This window comes from Melospiza melodia, chromosome 5, assembly GCF_035770615.1.
Source record: "Melospiza melodia melodia isolate bMelMel2 chromosome 5, bMelMel2.pri, whole genome shotgun sequence".
Taxonomy (NCBI): Eukaryota; Metazoa; Chordata; class Aves; order Passeriformes; family Passerellidae; genus Melospiza; species Melospiza melodia.
In genome coordinates, this window is record NC_086198.1 from 76143880 (window position 1) to 76156692 (window position 12813).

The window sequence follows — 12813 nt, forward strand, 5'->3', positions numbered from 1 at the left end:
CAAAACTCAGACTTATTTCTAATACTGGTTATAAGGACAGGGATACTGTTGTTTACCACAGACTCACAGAATGATTCAGGCTGGAAGGGATTTCAGAAGGTCTCTAGTAACACCTTCTGAACAAGCAGGCAGCCCAAAGTGTCCCAGGCTTTTAAAACACTTATTTAGAAAGCCTCCAAGAGTGGACACTGCATCACCTCTCTGGGCAGCCCATTCCAATGCCCAATTAACCTTTGTGCATATATGCTGTGGCATTCAAAAAGCTCTACAGCATCAATATTAGTTAACAGCACATTAACTTCTTATGTACATGTGTTAGATAGTCAGGGGATGGAGAGAGAGAGAGAGAGGAGAAAGTCAAGTTCCATTTTATATACTGGTTGGAAATAAAGTAATGCTCTGGAGCAGCAAATGCTCTTTTAAATACATTCAGATGCTCTTGTATTCCCTGACATCTGATGAACTCCTTTTCAAGTGCAAGATCTGAGCTCCTGAAGAGATTTTCTAATTAGTCTCCTGTGCTCTCTGGAACTAGATCAAAATATGCCTGGCAGAGAGGAAGCATTCTAGTGCAGTCCTGCAAGGCTACATTTTTCCTCAAAGAACCCTTCAGCTTTTCTAAGACATTGCTGGAGAGAAAAATTAAAGAATGCATTTGATGTCTAGCAAAGCTTTAGCTCTTGGAAAGTGACTTCTCTCAAGCATCATCTTTTTTGAAAATTATCAGTCAGAACATGCTGACTTTAAAAAAAATTGTGTGCTAATGACTTCAAAAACAGTTTTTCCTCAACTAAAATGCTCAGCAGTTACAAGAACAAACTTGTAATATTAATCCACAGCTTAGAAGAGAATTCCTGCACATGTTCCACAGTCAATTCAAAAGATTCTGGAAATGACTTGCATACAAAGTCATTAAAGAGAATTAATTTGGCTTTTGACAAACAAAGGACTACAAACAGTTCTTCATGTTGTTTGTACTTCCTTGATCCCTTCCAGCCACACATGCATCAGAGACCATCAGACCTCTCTTAATCAAAATGTTAAAACAGAAATACTTCAGATTTATCCCACTGTCTAAACAATCTGGTTTACTAAGTAAAATTCTGCCCCCCTCATCTAACAAATCATGTTTCCATAATTGAAGAAAAGACAAACAAAACAAATCCATGTAAAAATTTTAGTGATATTAAATCAAGAGGAGGGGGAAAATGAGGAGCAAAAGGGAAAAACTAGCCATTTGAAGGTAGAAAATTGACCCTTCATAAATATTAATGGTTGACTCCCAAAGTTTTCCCCTGCTTTCTAAAAAGCAAGGCAGTATTGTCTTTGCTAAATTAAGATTCACCAATGAGGTCTCTTTTATTTTGAAGAAATCCCTTGCATTTCTGGCTTGGTATTAGAGGTATAATTCCTGATTTCAAATTAATTTTCATTTTTACTTACCACAGTCATCAAGAAGTATATTCTCAGGCTTCAAGTCTCTACAAATTAAACAACAGAAATGTGAATTAAGCAAAGACAAAACTATAAGCCCTCAAATGCAACAGATTCAACAGAAAACAATTTGGTTCTGACTGAAGCAATTTTTCCAGTTCCACCTATAAACAAAAAAAATCTGTGAAGCTGATGACCTATAATACAAATAGTTTAACCAGAGAACTAGATCCACTGTCCCTGAACTCTTTAATCCTCTTTAATTGATATTACCATAACTATTTAATTTATATTAACAAAGGCAACACAACACTAAAGTCCTGATATAAAGAACCAGTATTTACACCCAAATTTGTGTTCATAAGTGAAAAGCATTTCTCCTGAGGAGTATCAGCTTGACAGTGCTAAAATACAAGTGTTTGCTGCAGTTTGATGCTGACCCCTTGCTATATTTCACCTCAGGGCATCAGAATATCAACAAAGAGTAATAATCCCAAGACTAAGCACAGGCTTAATATCATTCATTCAAACTCAATTTCTTTAATTTGGCCATGCAACTGCTAAAGCTTCCTAGACACTTCACCTAGTTAAGATTCTTTGCAATAACTTTCTAGAAGTTTCCTATTACTTTTCTGTAAACATCAAAGTTTCACAAACAACAATTTTTAACTATTAAATGATAGCAAGACTCAGGAAATACTAAAAGGGCAATAAATTCAGCATTGCAATTTTGCATCTTGTGCATTTTTACTTTGAGAACAAAAGAAAATATTGAATGGAATGTTTGAATTTTTCCCTGCTCAAGGAAAATTTGGGGAGTCATTCAAGCTAAATCAGAAGTTTTGCTAGGATTTATCCCTAGCAGATTCTCCTGAGGATACACATACATATATATATATGCATGAAAATTTGTATAAAATGTATAATGTACATAATTATTTATAATAGTGCACTAAAGATTGTTATAATATATATTGTTAATTTTTAATGGTTATTTTTTATATGTGTGTATTTGTGGTATGCATCAGTAAGCATGTGGACTGAGATGTTCTCTTAGATTTATTCCACCGTAAATATAAGCCAGAAATAGACACATAAAACCCAGTAGTTGGCTAAAGAATCAGCTATTGAAATAGATTCTTAAAAACAATATGTATCTATACATATATACATACAGTTGTGACAAGAAGAAGAATCTGAATAACATAAAAGAAAAAAATTTAGGAAGAATGACTCTAGAGTTGCCATTCTAAATGAGAGAAAACTGTTCACCAAAAAATCTAAGTAGGGTTTTTCCCCCCACATATTGGTTAATTGATGTTCTGTAATATGCGTATTCATGGTAAAGTTTCATTATCTTATGAGATTAACTATATACAAAAGTCATAAAGATGCTCTGCTTCTCATGGTTTTAAGTCTCAACAATCCTTATAATGTTAATAAATGGATATTAAATATGAGATTACAATAGCAGAGAAACCAGGAGAGATCAGAGGTAAAAAAACTGAAGAACACTAGGATTTGACATAAGTGTTTGAAAGTTGTCTTGTGGGCAAACAGCTAACAAGTTGGGCCTAAACACGGGGCTGTGGTTTGGGCTCTTTTGTTTCATTTGGGCTTTTTTTGTTATTTTGTATTTTAAACAATCAGTTTTGTTTTCATTTGAACAATGTAAAATGACCTACTTGTAGCTGATGAAATGTCTCACCCCTGCTTCCCTCCTATGTGTATGCCAAAACACGGTGTGTAATATTGCAAGACTGGCCAAATTCTCTAGGGAACCACATCCAACCACCAGCATAAACCTGATTCACTCTGCTTCTGCCACTTCCCATTCTGTGTGTCTGTGTGTGTGACACTTGGTGTTACACAGCACAAGTACAAAGAAAGCATTCTTGGTCCACCACTAAGTTTGTTTGCTTGTTCTGTAACATTAATGCATACCAGGGGTTAAATGATGTACATACAGAGACAAAACAGAGCATTGAAATCATACAATCTCAATTAAAATGCATAAAGCTTCTAATAGTTTCATTAATTCAAATTCAATAATAATTTTATTGGAGGAATCTGAAACTAAAACAGAAGAAGGAGCTTTTCACATGGGCTATGACTATCCTGTTACCTTTGGGAGTGTAACATGCAATGCAGCCAGGGACTTCTAGAGCCCTCTGTGAATTACTTTAGAGTGGGCAGGAATAAAATGCCATACTCCTAAAACTTATGCATTAAAATTATAAATTAATTTGCTTTGTAAATCGTAGTTTAATTTCATTTTATACTGTTTTAAAATATATCAAGCATCAAGACTTAAACCAACAGCAAGAAGACATAAGACATATATTCCTAGGGATATGCCATGAAAAGGGCAACTAAGTTTTTTTTTTATTCTTTTCCTACAAAATTAAAATACAAACTTGTTTCAGTAGAAAACAATTAATATGTTCAACATTGAAGAGATGTGGAAAAGTACAAGTAAGTGTAGATGACACTCACCTGTAAACAATTCTCTCCCTTTGCAAATCCTCCAGACCACAGCACAGTTCTGCAGCATAGAAAATAGCCCTTTCTTCATCAAAGCCAGGATTTCCCATGTTATATATGTGAAACTTCAGATCCCCTCCATTCATTATGGTTAACACTAAACACAGGGCATCTTTTGTCTCATATGTATAGGATAAACTAACCTAAAAATGGGCATAGTGAGAACACAACCATTAATCATTCATAAACCCCAAAACAATTCACAGACCTTTTTTTCCAATACAATCAACTTATGAATCCTTTTTTAAGGCAAAAAGAACAAGTGGAAAATCCTTCCTGCAGAGTACTGGTAGACACAAAGGAATTCAGACTAATTTGCCTGTGTACACAAACCAGGCACACAACCCAAAAGCTTAGTGGCAGATCTGTTCAGATACCCATAAAATACATTTATTGATGATGTCCCTCAGCTGCATGGTACCTGTATTACTCTTTGTCCAGACAGCATGAGCATATTCCTGATTTTATTAATATCTCATGAATTATGCACTGCCAAACCATCTTCCTGAACTACGAGACTCAAAACTGCCCTAGAGGAACTCAAATTATTTTAAATCAAATGTGTAGTTTCGATTCCTACCCCTGCCTCCCCCAGGTAACTGCATATTTCCCTCATTTAGAACTTGCCAACAGTAAAGACTCAGTAGAACTCCTTACAATCTTTCTTCTCACTGTACTTGAAATGTGGTGCTGATAGGCAAGGACAAAGCACCACATTTTTTTCAGGTTTTAGGTAAAAGATTTTAAAGTGCATTTAAAGTTTTAAAGTAAACTTGTGAAATAAAACAAAACCCTCCCCACTTAACACAATGCAATACACCACAAAATTTAACTGCTTAAGTTACAAATTCATTTGCAATAAAAAAAGTTATGCTATGCAGATGATCATCTGGTAGGATCTTCAAAATTACCTACCTTGTACTAAGGGCAATGGAATTCAAATATACTTAGCTTACATTAGGTAAACTAGCTAGGTAAAAAAAAAAAGTAGGATGGGGTTTTTTTTAACTCAAAACATTTATTTTAAATGTGTACAAGTAAATAATTGTTTTAATTATTCAGTAACAGAACCAAACTCTTCCTTCAGAAGTATAAATACAATACTAAATAATAAAACTAAATAAATACAGAAATCAGCTACTCAAATCAGCTACTCAAGGCATAGCTTCCCATTTGGTGGTTTTAACTGCTGTGTCCAGCTATTTATGACTGTACTTGTGACAGAGGCATGACAAGTTATCTGCCCACTTCAAAACCAGCATTACTGCAAATGCTAGACCTAGATCTTCTCTGTTGCATAAAAACCACCATTGGATAGCAAGAAGAAAATAACTCATCCTCAATTTTATAAAGCAATTTCAAATTCAACATGGATCAATTATTGATTTACAGTGTTTACATATGCTGAAAAAAATGTTACTCAAAAATAGAAGTTTCACTGTTTTAATAATTTATGGATCAAGTCAGGTACTCCCTGGATTCAGTTTCAATCAATTTAAGCACAGAAGCCTTGTGCAAAAGTAACATTAGCATATTTATACAAAACCATAATTTACAATAGTTTAAAATATTAATGTGTCTGGCCAACAAGTTCTTCATTTTTCTTGTAGCTAGCAGTATTCTACAGTGGTTTTTCTAATACATAAAACTTATCAGAAAATGCATACATACATATTTTATACATATATATTTATAAATAACTTTCACTATCCTCTAAAACAGGTACTTTAAAATCCTCTGAACAGCAATACAAAATTTATAAGTAAATGGATTTCAAACCAAAGCAAAGTGTATTTGAAATTAACATTTAAATGACATTTCAATTAAATAGTAAATATTACCTGGGGAAAGTTTTACTTGGTGTATCTTTGAACATTTTAACTTCTTATGCTGCTTAGTAATTAGAGCTACTAACAGAGCATAATTTACATAAGTTACAAATGCTTAGGTATTAAAACTAAGATTTCCATTACATGGAAATTCCATTAAAAAGTTAATTGTTTCACATCCAAGATACTGCTTTAAGCCTTGGTACACAGCAAAGCAATATAACCTGAATCAATACAGTATTAAAATGTCATGTTTGTCTTAAAATATATTAGCAACGGAGTAACAAATGCTGTGAAAATACCTCAGGATATAAAATTAAGCAGAGGACAAAGATTCAGTGGCATCAGCATGCTGAAACCCTGCCTTAATGTTCTGGCTGTCAGAAATAAAGCAGGTGGACCAAAAATAATCCTTGTGCACTGAACTATTCCCAATCACATACAAAATGTATTTATTATTGTATCAATCATTCCTCTCGTGCACTCCTTAAATCAATTTTAAAAAGAGTTTTGTGCCCACAAGTTCCTGGAAGAGATAAATGAAGCAAACAAGATAAATTTCTGAAAATAGAAAGTAGATACTTACTACAAACCTACTATTCACTTTTTCTAGAATTCTTTTTTCATTTAGAGCCATTGATTCCCCTTTCCTCTTCTTTATTCTCTTTTTTTCTAGCTTTTTGCAAGCATACATTTTTCCTGTTGCCCGTACTTGACAGGCGCACACCTACAAAAAGAAGGATAGTGTGTCAGAGATGCTTGAGGCTTTTTAGAATTTTTATTTTAAAGAAAATTAAATTTAGGTTTCTTTTCAAACTCTTTAATGCTGTCAGAAAATTATAGTCTGTAAGTATCAGAGCCTTTGCTCATGAAACTTTAAAGGTTCACAAAAACTGTAACAGAAGTAGAAAAAGTGATTATACAGAGGCAAGTACATTTCTTTGGGGGTTAAATAGTTTAGCAAAACTGTGGATCCTGTGTTAGTGAAACAAGTGACTACAGTAACAGTGCTAAGTGTCCTAGGATGTGTCAAGGACAAATATTCACATCACAATAAACCAGGAGAAAGATAATGGTAATTTAGTTGCACTCTCCTTCCATATAGGGCACTGGTTAAAATATGTACAGAGGTAGTTCAATAAATTATAAAGAATTATTAAAATCTATAGATTTTTAATTAGGTTCACGAATATTCTACATAATTAGCAAATTGCAACTAAATTCTCATTTCCAAATGACATTTCTAAATAGAAGTGACTGTTGTCAGTCATTACAAATTTTCTGCAGCTTTGTGCATGACCTACAATGCTTTAACACATTAAAACAGTTTGCATTGACAACAGCTTGCCAGGTGATGTGTCAAATGTAGATTGATAGAGACAAGAGTTAAACAGACTCCCCTTTTTCTTTGATTCCTTAAGAAGTGCCTTGCAGAAAGATACTTCTGTACTCACCTCTCCAAATCCACCTTTGCCCAGTACTCGGTAATGCCTAAACGTGTGTTTGGTTACTGGCTGCCTGATTAACAGAAACAATCAATTACTGCAACAGGAATTACAAATGTTAGCAATCCCTCCCCACCCCGAGGTCTGTCTTCATTTTCTCCTTTCTGTTCTGACACATTTCTGAACAGATGCTGCCTTAACCTCATGTAGAAGTACCATAATGAGCTGAATTTCAAACGAAAGGGGTGCTCTGCTAAGAAACGTGGGCTCCCTCATCTGGTCACCAGGCACTGCCGACAGCAGGAAGGAAAGCTGCCCAGGTCGGCCCTTTGCTGCCTCAGTCAGAGCCTGCCGAGCTCCCAGCACAGGCCATTGTCACCTCCTGCCGCCTCCTTTATTGACACGCAGGCAGACTGTATTTCAGTGGGATCATGCTGACAATGTGGCATTTAAAAGGTAAACCATCGCTGATTTCACTTTGCTTTTTACTAAAGAAACAGTTGTGGTATGCAAGAGCAGTTCAAGAGCCAATTTGTTAGGGTATTGATGCAGAGGAGGAGGAACAGATAACTGGAGGCAGTAGAGCTGTTGATCCCTCTATGCTAAAACTCTCCTGAATGTGTCAGAGCAGGGCTATCACAAGGGACTGGCTTTTCCTGTGTTTGCTTTAAATGAGCACTCACTGTTACTGCAGCTTTGCTCTTAGGACAACAGTGGAGGTTCATTTAGTAGAAAATTTGAGTGACTTCCCTAGTTCTCTTACTGGGTTTTGCAAACAATTCAGTAAAATAAAGACATTGGATAATTGGAATTTACAACAAAATCAGTGCTTCAAGCACCTTAATGTTTGAATGTGTGATCACAGCAGGCTGAATTTGAGTCAATTTGTAACAATTTCAGCCTTCTGAAAGAGTCTGGACACTCACCTAGTATTGATTTGAATGTACTACATTCTGATACATATATAATATGTAAATCTTGCTATCTTGTAATTACTAGATCTGAATCTGTACCATTCTAAAAAACCTTGTACCAATCCAATTACCCAGTGGGTTATAATACTAGATTAATCTGTTTACTAACTACTCATTAGATCAAGTTTGAAACTAAAGGATGAGAGTATTCCCAAGAAAGATTGGTATTCCACTGCACACTTGACAGCAAAATATTTCTGAATTTGCATCCAATACCACTTAAAGACTTAAGATTTATCACTTAAAGGTTACAGACAGACAGTTCCATTGGAGTCCTGGTTCTCCTACTATCCATCAACATCATCCTTTACATCTTGTCTTTCAGATCATAATTTCTTAGACAGGCAATCTCTCATTCAGCACTCAGCTCTACAGCATTTCCAGCATAAAAATCAAAATTTGCCACAAAGCAAAGCTAAATTATAATACAAACATTATAAATAAACTTACTTTTCCAGCCATTTCCACTGTAAGAAACGGGAAAAATACACACTCTCCTGGTAAGCTTCAAAAGGTCTTTTGCTTAGGTACTCATGGACAATTCTAGCCGGAAAATAAACAGAAAAATAAAATCCATCTTATTCTGAAAAAGGCTGTTGAAGCAAGAGGTGCTATCAATCTATAGACATATATTTAAACATATCAATGAAGCTGTAGGCAGAAAAACATCACCACTGCGCTCTACAATGGTTTTGACCTAAATGTCTCACAAAGTGAGACAAAAAACTGTAACAGAAAATTGTTCCTGTCAAAATACTTGTGAAGGCCAAACTACTGCTGCTTATAGAACTAGACACTTTGACCTCTGCATTTTCATTGTCTTCAAACCCTCTTAAACATCAGCTTCTCAGCAGCTTTTTATGCATGTATGACCCTGCAAATATGAACTCTGAAAGAATCTACAAGGTTTCATGCATTCTTTGGAGACTGGTAAATACATTTTTTTTCTAGGATTTGAAACTGAAGTTCTAAAAGCCATATCCAAACCTTGAACACCAAGTACCTTAAAAGAACCACACCAAGATGGAGGTGGGGAGGGAAAGAAGTCATTCAAACTGTAGTCAGGTCTTTATTGGACAGGGGAAAGGGGATGATCTACATGAGACACTCCATTTGAGACATGTTTCATGAGCTGTTCTCACACAGCCCTTTCAATCTTATAATCTCAGCTTCTAACAAAGCATGCTTATTTCTGTTGCCAGGGAGATGACCCAAGCAGTGACAAAACCTGTAGTCATCCTTCAGACAAGATCAAGCATGCCTTGAAGAACCAGAAATATTAGAAACATAAAGTCTTTAGAAAGACATGTAACACTCATAAACATGTACCATCCCTCCAAGACAAGCCTCCCCTGCTACTACTGTGTGAAATATCACTCCATGACTGCAGAACAAAACCAAGTTTTATTGTTTTGTGTTAGCTATTACAAGTGATCCTCTAATCAGCCATCTTAATGGCACATAAGTGTTGGCCTCAGTTAAACCTATTTTCAAGAACCTTAAATGTCTAAAGTTGTTCAGAAACCTTTCAAGCTTCAACTTATAATTTCATATTTTTCTGAGTACCTCCATAATGGAAGAGAGTCTCTCAAAAAGCATGAATACAGTAAAGAGAAATATCATTTATCTTACAGAATTCTTGGCGTCAGACAACAGTGTGATTTTATGCAAAAGCAGCATTAAGAAAAAAGCTCTGCAAAAGTCAAACATCTAAATCACATCCAAAGGAAACCCAATCCTCTAATAAATCTGTTCCAAGTTTCTTACTTTACTTACTCATTTTAGGGACTCAGTACTTCTGGGTATAACAACTTCATATTTCACTTTCCTTAGAAACACATAAATTTCTCTTGTAATTCCCAAACTTAGCACTAGGCATTTTTAACTTACCTAGTACAGTCCATGAAAAGATCCTTAGAAGGGTTCTTTTCCAGTCTTGCTTTACATTCATTTACTGTTTCCTGAGGTATTTCTGGCAAGTGTGCTGCAGACTTAACATAATAAAAAAGAAAGGAAAGCAACAATGAAAGCACGTAAATCAATACAAAAACTAAAAGTTTTGTATTCAAAGATAAATTAAAATTTTTAATACAGTTAAAGGAATGGAACAGTTTGACTAAAGAGAAAATCAAGAAAGTCGTATTTGAGCAAAATTTTTATTTCTTACCTGTTACAGAACAATGCATTGAAAGTTATTTCAGTTATTTACTATTTCAGTATCTGGGGGAATAAACTTGGCAATAAGTCAAATTTCTTTTTCTTTCCATAAGTCTACCACCAAAAAAGCAAGTCATCTCTTTGGCTTGGCAGGATGGAAAGAAGGAGAAAGAAACACAAACACAGGCTGGGAAACTATTTCAAACCAGATCAAAGAAATCTGGAGTTTTTTGAAAAATGTACATGAATTACGGTAGTCCCAAAGAAATTCTCAAAACGTGTACAAATTAAGATTCCATCTGCTTATGAGGCATCTTCAAGGTCTTTTGTATAAGATGACCAAAGCAAGAGAAGCAGAAGGAACATCTCTTCATAAAAAGAAAATATTGAATTATATATCCACAGAAAAGCTTCCACTGGATACCAAAGAAAAGACATTTGATAAATGTAAAAAATCAGCTACTAATGATTACCATGGAAAACAAAGTAACAGAATGCTTCAGAAGAAAACAGCATTTTGCTTTGTGAAAACCTGCAGCAATTCTGAAAATTTACAGCAAACAACCAAGGCCACACAGGAGTCTAAAAGACTTCAGATGACAATACACCGAGTTAATTTGTTTTTAAATTTTCTGTAGGAGTTAAATGGAGAATAAATTTTTATTGTAGTAGTTATTTAAAAGCAGAGATCAGTCAAGGTTTCTACTCAAGTTGATTGAGCAGAATTTTAGAAGGCAGCACACCTTTCAGAAAGACAAAAATGGGATCAATGAAGTTTGAAAGTCAATTTACTAAAAACAATGCAACCACTTATATCTCTCTATTTATCTGACACTTCCAAAGCACTTGAGGAAATTTTTGCAATATATTTACCCCATTAGTGAAGTATGTCTCTAAAACTTTGAGGCCACAGTCTATGCGCTTTTCATCTGAAGATACCTCATATTCTGCCTAGGGAAATGGAATTGAAAATTTTATTATGTTCACAGTCACTTGGCATCTTTTACATGATGATAGGTAAATTTTATCATGAATAACACAATACTCCTAATATAAAAGAAACAGAAGGCTATAAGGTGAAACATGTATGAAGAACAGTCCTAAGGAAAAAACAAAGCATATGGAATTTAATCTTTGGAAAACATACAAAATCTAACAATTAGTCTAAATACAATTACAGAAACTGCATCCTAGAGGTTAAACTAGATCAACTACAATTAAATAGTATTTATGTAGTGTTGTAGGACAGAATGACCCAGATGGAAAATAATCAGGAGTACAATAATCAGCTTTTTCTTCACTGTACTTTTTTCCCTTCATGTGTTATTCTTTGCTTCAGTTTTGGGTAAAACCAGGATAAAACTACTTTCTGCAAGCTTATAAATGAGATCTAAACCAAACCCTACATCATTTTTTGAAAAATTAAATTGATTAGATACAAATCTTGAAAGTTTTTTAACTTAGTAACATCTGGTACTGAGATGAAGAAAAAGAGAATTGTGTAACACAGTGCTTTTTGCAGATAAACAATTGGCAGCTGAACAGAGCTCCAGAAGTGGCTACTTATGGAAAAAATCCACAACCAACAAATCACCACACAGACACTACTACTGAAAAACTCCAAGGACTGCTTACTATTAATAATTTAATGGAATAATCTAGAAGCAGACATCAGAAGTTACAAGATTTCAAGAGAACCCCAAACCTGGGGAAAGATAAATTAGAAAAGAGCAATCTCAAATAGCAACATGTATTAGGTTTGTTAGCTGGGCCAACTCAATCAAAGCTTATTTCATATTTCAGGATTTAAATGCATGCACCTAGGAACAAAGAATACATGGCAGACTTCCAGGATGGAGAACTGTATGAAACAAAACAACAGTGGGGCTTATTGAGACAACAATCATTAGAAACCTCATTGGAAATTACAAGTAATTGATGTAATCAGAAGTTATTTACCTTTATAAAGAAAACTAGAACACTAAAAAATGACAGTCCAAGAACCAAATACACACAATACTGGAAATAATGGAATTCCTGATTTCCAGTTCTGCCATTAATGACAACCAATCAACACTGACTCAAGTCATCAACATCTTTTTTTACTGCAACATTATGGTATCACCCACTTCAGCACACTACTCAAATCCATCAATCCAAATGCAAGCCATAATTTCTGCTGTTCAATTCCACAACAACAAGTGGAAAGGAAATGGTGAGGAATTCTTCTGCAACTGCTAATCAACCTGAGCAAGTCAGAAAAGTTTATCAACCTAAAGTTCAGCAGTGTGCTTAGCATCTTTAACACTAATTTAATACAATTAATTAGGCATACTGTTTTAAGTGGATAGTGTAATTTAAAAGGAAGTTTGAGAGGTGGCCTTTCCAAATATTTCTGGTACTTACAGCGAAGTTTGAACTGTCATTGAT

The 12813-nt window shown here is 34.7% G+C and overlaps 1 protein-coding gene across 2 annotated transcripts in view; it reads right to left on the reverse strand.

The window, feature by feature from the left end:
- GRK4 (G protein-coupled receptor kinase 4) overlaps nt 1-12813 on the reverse strand; it is a 38596-nt gene that overhangs the window by 11640 nt on the left and 14143 nt on the right. For both annotated transcript variants that reach the window (XR_010027851.1, XM_063157467.1), the window contains exons 4-10: nt 11257-11334; nt 10117-10217; nt 8677-8769; nt 7262-7325; nt 6394-6534; nt 3931-4121; nt 1444-1481 (exon numbers count right to left, since the gene is read on the reverse strand). Coding sequence is in view for 1 of the 2 variants with exons in the window: in XM_063157467.1 (XP_063013537.1) it covers nt 1444-1481; nt 3931-4121; nt 6394-6534; nt 7262-7325; nt 8677-8769; nt 10117-10217; nt 11257-11334 (706 nt within the window). In the remaining variant the exon portion in view is untranslated. The remainder of the gene's footprint in view (nt 1-1443; nt 1482-3930; nt 4122-6393; nt 6535-7261; nt 7326-8676; nt 8770-10116; nt 10218-11256; nt 11335-12813) is intronic.